General features: G+C 47.2%; 1 protein-coding gene across 7 annotated transcripts in view; it reads left to right on the top strand.

Annotated features, from left to right (window-relative positions):
• Positions 1-18722, top strand: part of NFIB (nuclear factor I B) — a 649011-nt gene that overhangs the window by 334222 nt on the left and 296067 nt on the right. For 5 of the 7 annotated variants that reach the window (XM_033918988.1, XM_033918969.1, XM_033919026.1 and 2 more), the window contains exon 3: positions 16701-16760. In XM_033918988.1, the coding sequence (XP_033774879.1) occupies positions 16701-16760 (60 nt within the window). The remainder of the gene's footprint in view (positions 1-16700; positions 16761-18722) is intronic. The other 2 variants (XM_033919008.1, XM_033918979.1) reach the window with 1 other exon arrangement.

Here is an 18722-nt window from a genome sequence, read left to right as displayed (position 1 = left end):
CAAAAAAAGGCATGCTAGACAATTTTGTGTCTGTCGTATTTCGCCCCGTTTGGTGCCTCAATCTCAAGTGACAAGCAGTAAAGCGAAATTCCAGGGGATTTCAGCAAAATGATAAGTTCTGCCTGAGGGGCTGTTATAGCTGCCCTACCCTCCCTCCAGGAAGACCTAGCTGAGATCTGTTTTAAGTACTTCTCAGGCCCTGCGCTTCTGCTGGGCTGGGTGTAAATGTGCAGATAACAGACAGGAGAAGAAGCCTGGCTGGTTCTTGGAGCCTTTTTTTTTTTTTTTTATCTGTAATGCTCAACAATAAAGTGATGAATTTCACTTTTACACACACTTGAAATTATTTTCTTTTTCACAGCTGACAATCATATTCGTACACTTTTACATCTTAGTGACCTTTGGGTATACAATCAGAATCATCATAAAGCTGGTTTGTCCTTCTTTCTCCTCTGGCAAAAGAAAGAGATTTGGGGTTTAGTGCCACTATTTATTTCTTTGTCACTGGGCAGTTTACAGTCTAAATTAAATACTTCAGGTAATGAAAAGTTAACCCCCTCTTCTATTAAACTGCGCTAGCATTTTTTAGCGCAGAGAGCTGCTCTGAATGGCCCGCACTGCTCCCGACGCTTATAGGAACTCTATGAGCATCGGGAGCAGCGCAGGCCATTCAGCGCAGCTCCCCGTGCTAGAAAACTGCTAGCAGAGTTTAATAGAAGAAGCCCTAAGTAACTTGTCCAAGGACACAAAGAATAGCAGTGAGATTTGAACCTTAGCTTCCCCAGGTCTTGGCCTATTGCTTTATGAATTAAGCTACTCCTCCACTCATGGACAGTTTTTATTTTTTTTTTAGTTCAAACTGTTTATTTTATTTGATATACCTCCAATATTAACAGCAACAAAAAAAAGTCAAATCAAAGCGGTTAACAATAGATAAAAATCAAAGGGAAATAATTAAAAAACATTACAACAGGGAAATGTAATAATAATACAGTATATAATAATAATAATTATATACCGCTATATCGTGAAGTTCGAAGCGGTTTACAATACTATACAATTGAAAATAAAGGAAGAACTAAACTGAAAGGTTAAGAACTGGGGGATCAAATGCCAGTTTGAAATAATAGGCTCTCAAATGTGATTTAAATCAGTGTTTTTCAACCTTTTTACACCCATGGACCAACAGAAATAAAAGAATTATTTTGTGGACCGGCAAACTACTAGGACTAAAATTTAAAAACCCCGTTTCCGCCCCATCTCCGCGAGCTCGGTAACCTCAGTAACTATAGAAAAATAGACAAATATAGTGCAAAATATAGACAGCAGATATAAATTCTCAAAATTGTCACGTTTTGATCACTAAATTGAAAATAAAATCATTTTTCCTACCTTTGCTGTCTGGTGATTTCATGAGTCTCTGGTTGCGTTTCCTTCTGTCTGAGTATCCTTTCTTTCTTTCTGCACTCAGGCCCAAGAATTGTCCCTTTCTATTCCCTCCCTCTTTCCTTCCTATGTCCTTAGTGCCCCCGGTGCCTCCTTCCCATGTCTTTAGTGCCCCCAGTGCCTCCTTCCCATGTCTTTAGTGCCCCCAGTGCCTCATTTCCATGTCTTTAGTGCCCCCAGTGCCTCCTTCCCATGTCCTTAGTGCCCCTTCCTGTCTTTAGTGCCCCCAGTGCCTCCTTCTCATGTCCTTAGTGCCCCCAGTGCCTCCTTCCCATGTCTTTAGTGCCCCCAGTACCTCCTTCCTATGTCTTTAGTGCCCCCCAGTGCCTCCTTCCTATATCCTTAGTGCCCCCAGTGCCTCCTTCCCATGTCTTTAGTGCCCCAGTGCCTCCTTTCTATGTCTTTAGTGCCCCCAGTGCCTCCTTCCTATGTCCCTCTCACTGCCTTCCAGACTTTGTCCCACCCCCACCCCTGAAGCCAGCCTGCTTGCCTGCCTACCTCCTTCCCTCCCTACCCTGCAAAAAAAAAAAAAAAAAGAAAAGAAAAAGCCTCCCTCCTTCCTTTCCTCTGCTCTTACCGCCCTGCTGCTGCTGCTAAAGCCGACAGGAAGTCTTCTTTCTGACATCAATTCTAATGTCGGAGAGGACGTTCTGGGCCAGCTAGGCAGCGATTGGCTGGCCTAGAACGTCCTCTCCGGCAGGGCGGTAAGAGAAGGGTACCCGGGGAAAGGAAAAAAGGAGGGACAGGAAATGATCGCCTGTGTGTGGGGACAATGGGACAGGAGGTCTGAAAACGGACCTTTGGTCACTTTAATCTTGCCGGCCCTGCGCGGACCGGCAGAAATTTCCTGCGGACCAGCACCGGTCCGTGGACTGGTGGCTGAAGAACAGTGATTTAAATGATTTAAGAGATTTTTCTGTGCGCAGGTATAGTGGAAGGGAGTTCCAGAGCTTTGGGGCCATTACAGAGAAACTAGAATCTCTGTAAATGTCTAGAAAAAGCTGCCTAATTGATGGGATGGTCAGTAAGGATTGAGTGGCGGAAAGTCGCTCCCTTCTAGGAATCAGATGAGAAAATAAAAATAGAGCAGAACCAGAATCCAGTATCTGAAAAGTAAGTAAGTTATATTTATAAAGAATCCTGAAGGAGATGGGCCGCAGCTACATAGGAACTTAGAGCTCCTTTTACTAAGCCGTGTTAGGTCATTAACGCGCGGAATAGCGCACGCACTAGATGCTAATGCCAGCATTGAGCTGGCGTTAGTTCTAGCCATGTAATGCGGGTTTAGCGCGCGCTAAAATGCTGCATACGCTAAAAATGCTAACGCAGCTTAGTAAAAGGAGCCCTTAGTAATATGAAGGCAGATAAGGATGATATGACCTATCGAGTCTGCCCAACCATGCCATCCACAATCAACCTCGTCTCCCTTAGAAATTCAATGTATTTGGCCCAAGCTGTCTTGAATTCAGATATTTGTTTTTGTCTTCACCGCCTCATTCCATCACATATACTTTGGGGGTGATGGGACAATCGTGCGCCAGGCACCAGCGCGCCGACAATCGAGCGCTGACAATTTGGCGCAAGATACAAGTGCGCCGCTGGAAAACTTAGTTTTAAAGAGCTCCGACTGTTTGCGCTGCTGTTGGGGGTGGGTGGGGGTGTGTGCGCACACATTATAGAGAAAAAAATCGGAAAAAGTTCCGTTTTCTCTATAATGGAGGGTTCCAACCCCCCAACCCCCCCCCAACAGCAGCGCGAACACTATGCAGTAAAGTGTGTGTGTGTGTATGTGTGTGTGTGGGGGGGGTTCCCCACTCACACCCCTCTTCAGAGCTCTTTAAAACTAAGTTTTCCCACGGTGCGCTGGCCCCCAAATTTGTAACTGCCTCCTGACCTGCTTACATCAGACCTTCGATCTTTAATTTAGGAAGGCGCTAAAAACGCATCTGGTTTTCATTATAGCCTTGCTATGATTCATAATGCCTAAATGTTCTAACCTTATTAATCTTATGTAAGCCGCAATAATTCCCAGTTGACATTTGCGGGGTATAAGAATCAGTATGCTATGGTATTTTGTTTACAGTCAAATTGATTTACCTATATTCTCCCCCTGGTGTCTGTGCTCTTCTAAGTCGGCACATAAAGGGTGCCAACTAGAGAATGACACGGGGACAAATTTGTCCCCATCCCCATAGGAACTCAATTTCACCGCCCCGTCCCTGTGAGTTTTGTCGCTGTCTCTGCCCCATTCCTGTAAGCTCTGCCCTTAAACAAGCCTCAAACACTTATGATTTTAAAGCATTTGAGGCTTGTGTGGGTGAGGACAGAGCTGGCAGGAATGGGGCAGGGACCGGAAAAGAACTCACCGGGATGGGACAGGAAAATGAGTTCCGGCGGGGACGGGGATACATTTTTCCTGTGTCATTCTCTAGTGCCAGCATAAAATAAGTATTATCAGACCTACTGTGTACCTTGACCAAATAATTTTTGAGCCTATTTGATTGTACTTACAATGCTCTTATTTTTGAGTAATCTACCGCCTGCTATAAACCTTTAATTCAGTTGCAATTCCATTCCATCTTTATTACAGTCAACTTATCTCCAAGAGTGGCTAAGGTCCTATCCAGTTAGCAAAAACAGGCATTTCACTGGTAATAAACTCCTGTCAAAAGAGGTTGGCAGTGTCACCTGTTCTGTGCCAACCCTTTTGAGAATGGTGGTTTGCAGATTACAACCCGCAACAGAAGGAATTTTAAGTAATGGAGGCAATTATGTGCACCGTTCACTTTATAGACTCTTAAAAGTCTCTCTATTGGATTATGATTTCACGGAAACGAACATTCCATTGTGCTTCTGCTCTTTTCTTCTACAAGTTAAAAAAATTGCATAATGAGGTGGGGCGTTACAAAGCTGTTTATTTGTTCAAAGAATACAACAGATTTTTTTTTGTGTGTGTATGTGGTTGCTTACTGTTCTCCCTTCCTCCCTCTCATCTTACACTTTTGGATATGTTGTTTCCTTAGCTTCCTCTACCTTCTTTCCTGTGATTTTCCTTTCTTTGGCTTGCTACTTTTTTATGGTTCGCTGTGTCTCACATAGAGAGCTGCACGGGAATGGGGATGACGGGGATCCCGCGGGATCCCCCTTTGGGTCACGGGGATCCCGTGGGAATGCCCCCTAGGGTCGCGGGGATCCCGTGGGGACACCCCCTAGGGTCGCGGGGATCCCGTAGGGACGCCTCCGAGGGTCGCGGGGTTCCTGCGGGGTTGGATCGCAGTGCACGACTCGAGCCGTGAAGGTTTTGAAAAGCCTCCTCTCAATCACGTTGGGCAGAAGGCAATCCTGCCCGACCAAAGCAGGCAGCGGGGAGGGGCGAGCTAGGGCGGGACTGGGGTAGAGATGGGCGAGCTTGGGAGTGGGTCTAGGGGGGTGTCTCAAAGTCCCTCCTTGAGGGCCGCAATCCAGTTGGGTTTTCAGGGTTTCCTCAATGAATATGCATGAGATCTATGTGCATGCACTGCTTTCAATGCATATTCATTGGGGAAATCCTGAAAACCCGACTGGATTGCCGCGCTCAAGGAGGGACTTTGAGATCCCTGAGTCCAGATTTTACAATCGTAAAATCTGGCAACCCTATACATGTGCCTTAGAAACTAAAGCTGGGAGAAGCTGACAATTTCAATTTCTGTGCAACCGTAATGTCTGAAAACAGCAGGGGGAGGGAGGGGGCGGGAGATTCTGTTTACTTTTTCAGTTGTTCTTCAAACTTGTCAACCAAGGCCTTTATTGAAAAAGAGAAGGAAAGCAAAGAGGGTGAAAACACAGAACACTTGGGTGAATTTCTTTTTAAAAAAAGCTGGTAAATAAACCCTAATAAGTACATAAATATGCAGGCCTGATTACAATTCTTTGGTACAATGCTTGTAAACATCAGTGCAATAGTATAAAAGAGCCCAAGAGCTAGTCTCGACGGGCGACTATAATAATGGGCTGGATGGCCCAAGTTGGTCGCCCGTAGTGAGACTGCTTAAAGGCTGGTAGGGAGGTAGTAGGGAAAAGCGGGAGAGAAGCGGCAGGTGAGGAGGGATAAGATTTCCCGCCGGAGGGCTGGAGAGTGATTGGATGGGAGAGGGGAAGCAGGGCATAATGGGGAGGGGATATGTAGTCTTCATGCCTCCGAGGAACAGTGTGCTTCCCAGTCCCTCGGAGGCAACTTTGTGAGGTGTACCTGTTGCTTTGGTGCTCCTGCGTAGGTATCGTCTATGGCAGTGATTCCCAACCCTGTCCTGGAGGAACACCAGGCCAATCGGGTTTTCAGGCTAGCCCTAATGAATATGCATGAGAGAGATTTGCATATTATGGAAGTGATAGGCATGCAAATTTGCTTCATGCATATTCATTAGGGCTAGCCTGAAAACCCAATTGGCCTGGTGTTCCTCCAGGACAGGGTTGGGAACCACTGGTCTATGGGACCGGGCCAGTTGGTGGAGCCGGGATTGCACTGGGGTTAGTCTGTGCGTGGGAAGGTTGGAGGTGCTGGTGCATCGGGTAGGCCTCATGGTCTGGGGAGCTGGCTTGCTTGTCGTATGCGGAGGGTAGCGGCTTCCGTCATGCTGTTATGCGGGGCCTCTGCTGGGGTTTGCGGGATGCTGGTGGGTGTCCGTCTGGGCTTTGTCTTGCTGTGCGGCCCCAGGCTTGGGCTTCCTGACTGCAGAGCACTTGTTGTCTGGCTGCTGTTCCTCCCAGTTCAAAAAAACAAAACAACAAAAAAAGAGGGAGGCATGTTCCAGGCGACTTAGGGCCGCTTAGTGGGCAGCTTTTACAGGCGCTGTATGTCGGGCGTCTCCTCCACGCTGGCTCACTCATGCTGCGAGGGCCCATGCTCAGGCAGTTGAGCGGGTGGAGCAGCGGTTGGTTCTCGGCGGCTGCAGGGTGAGGTTGAGCTCTTCAGCGGCTGCCTGGTTAGGCCGTGTCCTCCGGCAGCTGCAGGGTCGAGCCGCCTTCTCTGGCCCCTCCATTTTTGGGCGGGGCTGAGGCACGCGGTTCCCTGGTCGGCAGGCGCTGTTGTGGTGCTGGTGATTGGCTCCGACGTGGTATGCCTACGTACGGGGAAGAGGTGCGGCACCGGTGGTTTCTGTACACCTGGCGGGTAGTCCCGTGGCCCCCTTCGTATAGTTCCCCCTTGAGGAGCCGCACGAGTTGTTGGATGCGTCTGGGTGGGAGATCCTTGTGTTTTGTCCTGGGGCCGGTGCTGTCAGGCTTGTGGTTGGTGTCCTGGGCCTTCTGAGGGTCTCGGCTATGGCCCTGCCGGCTGCTCAATGTCCCAGCCCCTTCTAGTTTTTCCTGTCCCTGGTCTTCTGTTTACCGGTGCAGCCTCTTCCTGGGGTCTGCTTAGGGACTTTATGGTGGGACTTTCTGGGCCTTGGGCCGCAGCCCCTCTGGGGTACCCCAAGTTTGCCGTTGCAGCCTTGGGTTTGGGGTCTGGCGGCATGGCTGAGGTTCTGCTTCCAGGGGTCCTTAGCAGCTTGGGGCAGGGTTGCTGCCTTCGCAGCAGCTTAGGTGCCTGGTACTTGGGTGTTCCGGTGGGATGGGGGTTGCCACAGTGGGTGCTCCAGGATGGTGGAGGGGGGGGGTTTGGCACGGAGCATGGGAGGGTTGCCCCTTGGTTGGTGTTCTGTGCTCCTGCTGGGCCTTGCTAAGAGAGATGGGGGTGGCGCAAGCGGGTGGCCGTGGTGTGAGGGTGTTTGACTTTCACTCGGGTTGGCCAGCTCTCGGATGTGGCTGTCCTCTAGGCTGGGCGGGGGGGGGGGGGGGGGGGGGGTGTAGTCCTCTGTGTACCTACCCTTGTCCGGTGGGGTCCCAGGTGCCGGTTGCTTGCCTTCGTTGCGGGGACGGGGCCTTAAGTGAGGTTTCAGACTGGGCGTGCCATGAAGTCCTCTGCTTTTGGCTGGTTGCTGCTGGTCTTTCTGTTTTGATGCTGGAAGTGGATTGGGCTTGGCTGGGGTACAGAGCGGGGTGGTTCTAGTTGGGGCCTGCAACGAGGGTCCCTGTTGTGTATTGCTGCTGTTTCCTTTCTGTTCTCCTTTCAGGACGAGTCTGCCATAGGCAGTCATCTGGCGGGTGCCTAGCGATTGTCCCAGGACACGTCAGAGCTGCAGGTGCATCCGGCACGAGAGGTAGATACAGATGGGTGACAGGGTGGTTGCTGTGGAGGGCACCACTTCCTCTGTACTCCTGGCCTGCATGAGGTATGGTGGCTGTTGTGGCGGCACCACTGGTCAATGGCATACCCTTTGCCAGCAGATTGTGGAACTGGGGGGGCAGTTCTGCTGCTGCAAAATGTGGATCTTGGGGCAGGATCAGGTGGTTCTGCCGCTTTTCTCGGGCGGGGACCAGGCAGTGTGGGACGCATGCTGGTGGCTGGAGCGGGCTGTGGGGTTGCTGTTGGGGCACCACAGGTCAGCGGCACCCCCCGATGTTGGCATGCCACAGAACTGGGGGCTGTTCTGTGGCAGTGGCTTTTTAACAGGATCAGGTAGTTCTGTAGTATCTTGGGTTGTAGAACTTGAGGCTGTTCTGCGACCGGTTTTGGGCAGGACCAGGTGGTTCTGCGGTCTCTTGGGTGGCAGAACAGGGGCTGTTCTGTGGCAGTAGTTTTTGGGCAGGACCAGGTGGTAGCTTGGGTGGCGGAACGGGGGCTGTTTTGTGGCAGCAGTTTTTGGGTGGGACCAGGTGGTTCTGCGATATCTTGGGCTGCAGAACTGAGGTCTATTCTGCGGTGGTGGCTTTGGGCAATGATTAAGTGGTTCTGTGATCTTGGGGGGCTGGACTGGTTGGTTCTGCAGGTGCTATGGGGAGCAGAGCCCTGTGGTTCGGAGGGCATGCAGGTGGCTTGCGCATGCTATGTGGTTGCTGTTAAGGTGCCATGGGTTTGCGGGACCCCCTCCTTTTTGGCTGGCATGCCACAGGGTGGTTCTGCAGATGCGCAGGTGCATGGTCTCCGGGGCGCAGTGGGTGGCACTTGTTTCATGGCACGTCTGTGGCGTTCTGGGGGTGGATGACGGCATGGCAGATGTGTAGTGCCAGGGAACCTGCCTTCCCGTGGGTTGCAGGACTTGGGAACTGTTTGAGGTTGTGGCATGCGTGTTGGCCCGGGGGGTTGTGGTTCGCTGTGAGCGCTGTGCTGTGATTTTAAGGGTGGGGGCAGGGGGTGCTCCGGGTGGCTGGACTGGTAGTGTTCCTAAGTGACTAGAAGGGGGTAGGAGAATCCTGACTTGCTCCCTGGCTTCTGCGGCTCCGGCAGAGATGAGGTTGCCTGTTGTTGGCTGTGATGGTTTCGGCCCAAGCTGGGATGGATATGGGTGGCAGCTCGTCGAGGGTGTATCCCTTTTTTTTCTCCCATTTGCCAGGGTTCCATTCCTATGGTCAAGGGGTGCAGTCCTATTGGTCGTGGATCCTGACATGTTGGATGGTCCTGCTGGCTGGCATGATGGCTTGTGTCGCCGCTGGGGCTGCCAGTAGTAGTGGGTCTTCTAGGCGCTGAGGCGGTCAGTCCTTGCTTTGTTGTCACGTTCGTGGCTTATTGGTTAGGTCAGTCAGCCGGGGCAGAGCTATCAGACAGTGGCCTGGGGTAGTGGGAGTTAGTTCAAGGGCCCATTGCCCCAGGGGATGTGGAGGGACTTCTGTGTGGGATTGTTAGTGATGGATGTGGTGTTGGGGCCGGTTGGGCCTGCATACGTTCCCATGGGTGTGGGGGGCAGATCTTCACTGCTCAGGCTGTGGAGTGCTATGTTTGTCATCGTCCACGTGGCTGGGGGGTGTTCATGGGGCCTGCAGATTCCGAACTGGGTTCAGAGTATCTCTGGCTCACGGTATCGTGGTGGGTACTTCCATGTTTCTAGTGGGCTGGTGCCCCTACCAGATGGGTCAGCGGCTGGGGGTCCGCTGTGAGTACCGATTGTCCTTTTCTTTTTCGTGGATGAGGCAGGTGCTGGGGAGGTTTTCGGGCATGCGGCCGAGCCCTGTGGTAGGTAGAGCATAGGGTGCATAGGGAGCGTACTCGGTGACTCGCTTGACCGTTTCTTCAGGGAGTGGGCTCTGTGCTTCTCCCTTGGGCTGCTCCCTCGTGTGGGAGTAGAGGTACTCTCTGACTTGTGCGTTATTGGGATGGTATCTGGGTGCAGGGTGACAGGTGCCTTTTGGTATGGCTGGAGGGTAGGGTCAGGGGCTTGGTTGCTATGGCTCACCATGAAGGGTATGAGCGTGTTGGTGTGACGCGTTCTTTGTACATGTTGTAGTGGGCTGATCCGGCTGCAAGTTTTGCGGGGGTGTTATCTCAGTGGTATGCGGTTTAGTTTTGCAACCGGGTTCTGGGTGTGTTTGCCTAGCCCTTTTGGGCCTTCCGAGTACCGAATTGGACTGATAGGTATTTGTGCTGGTGGTGCGGGAGCCACTCCGGTGGTCCTGTGGTTGAGATCTGGGAGTAGAGCAGTCCACTAGTTGGAAGCGGCTATTGTTGGGGGGAGGTTTCCAGTGATGAGGTTGGTTGAAAGCTTCATGGGTGCTTGTAGTGGGATGCCGCCTGGGGCGGAATGGTTAGTTTTTTGGGGGGAGGTGGTTCTCATTCTCGGAATCCCTTGGGTCGCAGCTTTGTTCTTGGGTGGGGGGGGGATGGGGCCTGTATATTACAGGCCTGTGGCGGTAATCCCGAGCTATAAGGTTTTGGCTCATGGTTTTAAATGATTTAATATTGTGTACTTGTAAGATGAAAAAATGAATAAAGAATTTAGAAAAATAAAGTTCCAGGACTGATTTTATAAAAGTTTATTAAACAATCTTACAACTTATTCCATTGGGTCCCCTTCAAAGTGCTCCCCTTCCCTACGTATACACGTTTGCCAATGTTGTTTCCACTTCTAGAAACGGTCCTTAAACGCATCTTCATGAATCGCCAAAAGCTAATGTGTCTTCAATGGTGTCGAATCGCTTTCCTTTCAGCGTGGATTAACATAGGCAGTCAGGAATGCTGTGCCTCGCTACCTGGCACTATTGAGCCAAAATATTATGGGCTCCTTTTACTACGCTGCGATAGCGGTTTTAGCTCGCGCTTAGCACGCGCTAAAATTCTGTGCGCACTAAAAATGCTATCGCAGCTTAGTAAAAGGAGCCCTCTGTATATATACAAGCAATTAGACACAATTAGACACGTGGAGGGCCATAATCAAAAGAAACGTCTAAGTCCGATTTGGACGTAGGGTGCTAGTCGCCCAAAGTCGGCACCGGTAAAATGGCTGTTCTCGAAAAGTCCGTCTAAATTATTCAATTTTCAAAAAAATTGTCTATCTGTACATCCAGGCGTTTGATTCTCTTCTTGGTTGGGCTGAGAACTTTTCAGCACCCCCTCGTATGTACAACTTAAACGCTTATTTGCAGAAGAGTGCTCAGGCGGCAGGCCAGCATATATGAGTGTAAAATCACACATGTACACATTTCTGCTTGCAATAGTAATTCAAAATACAAGCGCATGTAACATATGCATAAATGTGAGTGCAGAGGTTATAGAACTGCCCCTGTAGGTCTAAAGTTATGTATCTTAAATGTGGGCAGGATTTGCAACAGTCTTTGGGTGAAGATAAAAGTTATACAGAGAACATTAAAATCAGCAGCTTTTTAGATCACTCTTATATTCAAGTCTGAATGCAGCAATAGCAGGAATAATTTTAAATGGATAGTCCACCTGCTTTAAATTCTGCTGGCGTTTTCAGCGTTCACACTTGAACATGTAGGTCTGTAAATCCACATAACTCTGAACGAATTGTGTGCTTTCATCATTCTGCAAACAGGAATCCTATTCAAAGGTTGTATAGTATTCTCAATACACACCACTCCTCGTCTACAGGAAGCATCAGACTCCAAGCTTTCGTGATAACTTCGGGGATACTTTCCCAGCTTTTTCTCCCTCCTGGAACAGTACTGTTGAACCTTTTTTGGTTCTCTTTGGGCTTTTTGCCCAGATTGGAGCTTCTTCACACAGTCATAATATTATTAGAGTTTTCCAAGTTATCTGCAGGCTCCTTGCCCAGACCTTGGTTTCTCCCTTCCCCCCACCTTACAGTAGCACTGCTAGGACACTCTGGGCTCTCCTCAGGCATTTTGCCCAGCACTTGGCCTCTTTATCAGATAACAACAATACTGAATCTCTCTAGGTTCTCCTTAGGCATTCTGCCCAAATCTTGGCTTTTTTTTTTTTTTCTCCAGCAGCCCTTTCCAGTATTACGAGATCCTTGCTGACACTATGACCTTTGCCAGGTCTCCTAGCCAGCAGTTTTCACAGGGTTCAGAAAAGCTTTTTTTTCCACATCTCTGGAAGTATATCAGCTTTGTCAACTCTGGTTCACAGACAGAAATCACTCTTTATAAGACACTGAGGCAGGAATTCATCAAAGGGAGCTGATCGATTAAGTCTGTGCTAAACACTTAGGGTTACCATATGTTGATGATAATAATAATAATAATAATAACTTTATTCTTCTATACCGCCACAATCTGACGACTTCTCGGCGGTTTACATCGAAGAGAGCTGGACAATCAGCGAAGTACAAAATACAATTAGCAAAAGCACAATATATTTCTTAAGGATAATTAGAGTAGAATTATTGCAATTATTAAAGAATTATTGCAATTAATGTAATTTCTATTTAGCAAATGAATCTATCAAATAGTACAGTTAATTTATTTCCAAAAAGCACCATACGTCAACCTGGCTCCACTAATGTAATTTCCAAACCAGAACTGCTGTTTACTTGCTTGAAACATAAAAGTCCTATCCAAAAATGACCTATATCTACAACCAATAATCTTTGGATAGGCAAATATGTCCTCCCTGTCAGAAGCTTTCGGGCATTTGGGCGGTTTTGGTGATTTTCCACTGTTTGTCTGGTTTCCACCAGGTATGAAGACAACAGCCTGGGCTCTTGCGGTTCTCTCTTCACTGGATCAGCAATAGCCAGAAGTGATCCTCACAGGATGCCTGCGCTAACCCAGAAGTCTTTCTTCTGCCGCCTGCCGTCTCCCTCTGGCAATTACCTGTTTCTCTGTAGCAGAGGGAAGGCTTGCCCAGGTTAGCAGCAGGCAGCCTGTGAGAATTGTTGATCCACTGAAGAAGCAAGAGGATAGTTGTAGGAATTGGACAAAGAGGGAGGGAAGGAGAGATCCTGGATATGGGATGAAGAAGTGGACTGGGGAGAAAGAGAGAGACAACAGGGTGGAGGGGAAAAATATTGGACGTAGAGGAGGGGCGGGAGAGATTGGACAAGATGATGGAGGGATGGAGAGAGTGCATAGGGAGAGAGGGAGAAATATTGGATAAAATGGAAGAGGGGAGGAAAGGAGTGGGTGTATGGTGGAGAGAGGGAGAAATATTGGATTAGGATGGTGGAGGGGAGGAAGGGAGAGATGATGCTTGGAGGATAGAGGGAGAAATATTGGATAAGATGGCGAAGCTGAGGATGGGAAGAGATGATGCATGAGGAAAGTAGAAAGAGAAATGTTGGACCAAGAGCACAAGGGAGGGAGAGAGAAAGATGTTGGGCATGGAAGTGAATGAGAGGAAGGGAGAGATGCATAGGAGATTTTACAGACCTACATTTCTGGTGCCCTCTGTCCTTGCAGAATTGCAGCTAGAGTCGCTTTGTGATGCCGAAGCCTAGCGCCACCCCATAAACATGCCCATTTCTGGGCTTTTTTTTATTATAGCTTAAGGTGATGTTTTAAGTCACCCTGATTACCTTATACCCATACTATTCTCACAATCTCAGCCCTCAGAGATGCCACCAGGGGATCAAAAGATCATATCCTCTGGCTTTATGCACCTAATCGTCATAGGGTTGGTACAATGCTTTAACTGTTATATCTTTTTAGGTATTTTCATAATTTTGTTATTTTTTTCTTTATATGTGTTTTACTCTTGTGATAATTTTAAAACAATAAATATTACTAAAGAGTATTAGTACTTAGCTTTATACGGAGTGGTTGCTGGTAAGGGATAAACAAGCCAACATGTTTCACCCGTGGAGGGGGTTTCCTCAGGGCTACTATCCCTGTAACGAGAAAACCTCGCTTCAGTAAAAGAAAGCTAAGTCAAATAACATACACATTATGGTTATAGCAATTTTCATGCATACCGTTTTTTTTTTTTTTTGTTTGTTTGTTTTTCACGACGTGACCACCCGATCTAAGTTCTCAAGATGGCCGCGGCGTGGTGAGGCGCGTCTTTAAATTTCCCGCGGCCCGGAAGTAGGCGGAGAAAAGGGAGGGACAACATCCCAACCAGTGCTGCACCCAAAACCGGGAAGGGGATTACCGACAAAGTGTCAATCCATATTTCCTTACCTCCTATCATCGTTTATAGGGGGGGTTATGCGCTCCCAGGAGAAATCACAGTAGGGATGGCCATTCGAGTTCTAAATTTAAACCGTGGGGAACAACCGTATTTAAACGGTATATCCATCTTTGCTCCAGGTAATTCAACCTGGCTTCTAAATCTCCCTCCATATCATGTATGCATAAGTTGTCAATAATTCTCCACCTAATATGGTCTAACTGATGTTGTTTAGACATCTATACAGCTGAGGCTCAATGAACATAAATCCAGGATTGTTACGGGAAATCTGGCAGCACCCTTAGTCCATCACTGGCAGTCTAAACAACATCAGTTAGACCATATTAGGTGGAGAATTATTGACAACTTATGCAAACATGATATGGAGGGAGATTTAGAAGCCAGGTTGAATTACCTGGAGCAAAGATGGATATACTGTTTAAATACGGTTGTTCCCCACGGTTTAAATTTAGAACTCGAATGGCCATCCCTACTGTGATTTCTCCTGGGAGCGCATAACCCCCCCTATAAACGATGATAGGAGGTAAGTAAATATGGATTGACACTTTGTCGGTAATCCCCTTCCCGGTTTTGGGTGCAGCACTGGTTGGGATGTTGTCCCTCCCTTTTCTCCGCCTACTTCTGGGCCGCGGGAAATTTAAAGACGCGTCTCACCACGCCGCGGCCATCTTGAGAACTTAGATCGGGTGGTCACGTCGTGAAAAACGAAAAAAAAAAGGTATGCATGAAAATTGCTATAACCATAATGTGTATGTTATTTGACTTAGCTTTCTTTTACTGAAGCGAGGTTTTCTCGTTACAGGGATAGTAGCCCTGAGGAAACCCCCTCCACGGGTGAAACATGTTGGCTTGTTTATCCCTTACCAGCAACCACTCCGTATAAAGCTAAGTACTAATACTCTTTAGTAATATTTATTGTTTTAAAATTATCACAAGAGTAAAACACATATAAAGAAAAAAATAACAAAATTATGAAAATACCTAAAAAGATATAACAGTTAAAGCATTGTACCAACACTATGACGATTAGGTGCATAAAGCCAGAGGATATGATCTTTTGATCCCCTGGTGGCATCTCTGAGGGCTGAGATTGTGAGAATAGTATGGGTATAAGGTAATCAGGGTGACTTAAAACATCACCTTAAGCTATAATTTTTGTGACTTCACCTTATACAAAATTTATTTGTTTAAGCCTATTATCCAATTCATTTCTGGGCTTTGACATCACTAGGCTCCATGGATTTAGGTGCCAGTCAAGAGGCCACCTAACATTGCTTAATTTTTTGTTTTTATTGGTTTTTAATGGGACAACCAATTATCGTGCCATGTACAACCAATTAAAACCCTTAAGTTAGTGGCCGGTAGACATGGTCTAGGCACCTGCCAGCGACTAACCTATGGCAGCCTTTTGAAAATCCGGGCCTAAGTGCTTAGGGCTTGATTCTATATATGGCACCTAAAAAAAACAACAACGCCAACTAGTGCTGTGCTAAACGTTATTCTATAAAAGTTATGGACAACTTATAGAATCATGCTTAGCGCTGGTTATGCATCATACCTGTTAGGCACCCATTTAGGCCAAGGAAAACCTGACCTAAATGTCTGCACCTATGTCGTAAGCACATTGGTACATAAGCTAAAAACTTGCACAGAACTTAAAAGGCCACCCACAATCCGCCCCCTAACCACACCCTCTTTTCAGATTTGTACTCTTGATCTGACAAGTCTGGACAAGTTCCTGGAGGAAATGTCCATAGTCTATTATTGGGATTCTAGAATCTTGTTACTCTCTGGGATTCCGGAATCTTGCTATTCTTTGAGATTCTGTATGGAATGTTGCTACTCCTTGGGTTTTGGCCAGGTACTAGTGACCTGGATTGGCCACCGTGAAAACGGGCTACTGGGCTTGATGGACCATCGGTCTGACCCACTAAAATTATTCTTATGTTCTTATGACACATAACATTTTGGGCAGTGCGCTTGCCAGGTTGTGCGCATAACTTTCAATTAACTCCAATTAGCATCAATTATGAGGGATGAATTGCCAATTATTGGCGCCATTAGGTCTATTAATCAGTTAAATTGTGCACCTACATCAGTTATACACACCGATGTACATGCGCAACTTTAGGTGCCATATATAGAACTCAAGGGTTAATGTGGTCAGTGTTGTAGCAAGGGTAAGCAGCATCGGGGGCGGTGGATTGAATTAGTCGATTGTTCCAATAGGCTGGGCTGTCTCCGTTTATTGCTTTAAATAGTAGGCAGTATTGTGTCTCCCCCCCACCTGAGAGTGTTAATATTGAGATATTTCAGTACATACACGTGCATGCCAAAACATACATTTTTTAAAAAAAGTTGGCACAGAGTCTAATATCCCTTGTCAGTACCACTTACTAGGGGGATGGGGAAGGCACTGGAGCGAAACCGCCCATAATCATCCAACCAGTGGAGTGCTGCACAAAATAAGTAACTTTCTAAAAGGTAGAGATATCTTGTACTGTTGCTGAATATATACATAACCCTAACCCTGCTCTTTTCCTACCCAAAACTTGCCCAGACCATGGCCACTTGCCAGCAGCATCTTTCCATATTTTATAGGTATACATCCTTTTGTGCCGGCTTTCTTAAATTAGGATTTAGATGTGAATCCAGTATCATATCCATCTAAATGCTGGTCTATGCATATCCAAAATGCGAACAGCGCTTCTAAAAAAAAAAAACAACACCACACCTTAAGCTTGTTCAAAAATGTGTTTTTTTAAAAAAATTTCTTATCTCATGTGCAGGTTATAAATTCTTATAAAACATATTAAACAAAAAACCTGATGATTTGCATTTATTTTTTTAACAGATTCTGGACAATCAGGAAGTCCAAGCCACAATGACCCTGCGAAGAATACGCCAGGTAAATGTGAGTTCCAGAACGCTGACACTTTACTAATGTTTGAGAACAAAAGTACCACTTCGATAGCAAACAGTGATCCGACTGCGCAGTCAGGGCAGCGGGTAGGATCAGGTCGAGCATGTTTACTTCAGCTCATTCAACAGGGAAACCTGTATTAGTCATTCCAGAAACATTCTAACTTTCAGGATATTCATAATAAATATGCATTAGATGTGTTTGCATGCATTACAGTCCCTGTACATGCAGATTGAACCACTGTTCTTTCTTTCCCTCTTTCATATCGGCATATTGTAGTTCTTTTCCTTTTGATTTTATTTTAAACCAGTTTTTTTATCTGTGAAAGGTGGTATACCAAATGACCAATAAACCATAAATCATTATGGATATACTAAATTCATGATAGGCTGTGGGGTCAATAGGACATGTTTGATTATCATTATGATAGCTCCAGTTCCATGTCAAAAGGGACAGACGATCTAGTTCTGATTGGAGCCCAGTGCAGTAAGCAAGAATAAAACCAGACTGCATCAGCCTGATTGTCCATCTTGCCTTTCGGTTCCAAAGGCCTCAGATATTGTAGCTTTATCAGAATTCCTTTAATTACAAGAATGCATTTCTCATAGCATTACATTTCTTCAGTAATTCTGCTACATTAATGCCATTGCAGAAAGGGTAAAGAAAGTATAGGGGAACAGATCCAGAGCTGTCAATTGACTGAGCTCAAAGTGGAGCATGTAGAGGGCTAATTTATTCTTCAGGTAATCTGGCCCATTTTAAGAACATAAGAACATAAGATTTGCCACTGCTGAGTCAGACCAGTGGTCCATCATGCCCAGCAGTCCGCTCACGCGGCGGCCCTCTGGTCTAAGACCAGCACCCTAACTGAGACTAGCCCTACCAGCGCACGTTCTTGTTCAACAGAAACTTGTCTAACTTTGTCTTGAATCCTTGGAGGGTGTTTTCCCCTATAACAGCCTCTGGAAGGGCGTTCCAGCTTTCTACCACTCTCTGGGTGAAGAAGAACTTCCTTACATTTGTACGGAATCTATCCCCTTTCATCTTTAGAGAGTGCCCTCTTGTTCTCCCTACCTTGGAGAGGGTGAACAACCTGTCCTTATCTACTAAGTCTATCCCCTTCAGTACCTTGAATGTTTCGATCATGTCCCCTCTCAATCTCCTCTATTCGAGAGAGAAGAGGCCGAGTTTCTCTAATCTTTCGCTGTACGGCAGCTCCTCCAGCCCCTTAACCATCTTAGTCGCTCTTCTCTGGACTCTTTCGAGTAGTACCGTGTCCTTCTTCAGGTACGGTGATCAGTGCTGGACGCAGTACTCCGGGTGAGGGCATACCATGGCCATTATACAGAACCATGGTGAGGCCTCATTTGGAATACTGTGTGCAATTCTGGAGGCCACACTACCGAAAAGATGTGCTGAGAGTAGAGTCGGTGCAACGGATGGCCACCAGGATGGTCTTGGGGCTCAAGGATCTATCGTACGAGGAAAGGCTGAAAAATTTGCGGCTGTACTCACTCGAGGAACGTAGGGAGAAAGGAGATATGATCGAGACGTTTAAGTATATTACCGGCCGTATTGAGATGGAAGAAGAGATTCTCTTTCTCAAAGGACCCTCAGCCACAAGAGGGCATCCGCTCAAACTCAGGGGCAGGAAATTTCATGGCGACACCAGGAAATATTTCTTCACCGAGAGAGTGGTTGATCCTTGGAACGAGCTCCCGGTGCAGGTGATCGAGGCAAACAGCGTACAAGAATTTAAGAGCAAATGGGATGCCCATGTGGGATCCTTTAGAGGGTTAAGCCAAGGGAACCTGTCACCAGTAGTGTGATCCCTAGGATAGTAGGCTTGGAGGTGGGTCAGTAGAGTGGGCAGACCTGATGGGCTAGGGCCCTTATCTGCCGTCATCTTCTATGTTTCTATGTTTTCTATGTCCTACAGGCCAGCCATCTCGG

This window comes from Geotrypetes seraphini, chromosome 1, assembly GCF_902459505.1.
Source record: "Geotrypetes seraphini chromosome 1, aGeoSer1.1, whole genome shotgun sequence".
Taxonomy (NCBI): Eukaryota; Metazoa; Chordata; class Amphibia; order Gymnophiona; family Dermophiidae; genus Geotrypetes; species Geotrypetes seraphini.
Note: the sequence above shows the minus strand (reverse complement) of the source record. Positions and strands in the feature narration are given on the sequence as shown.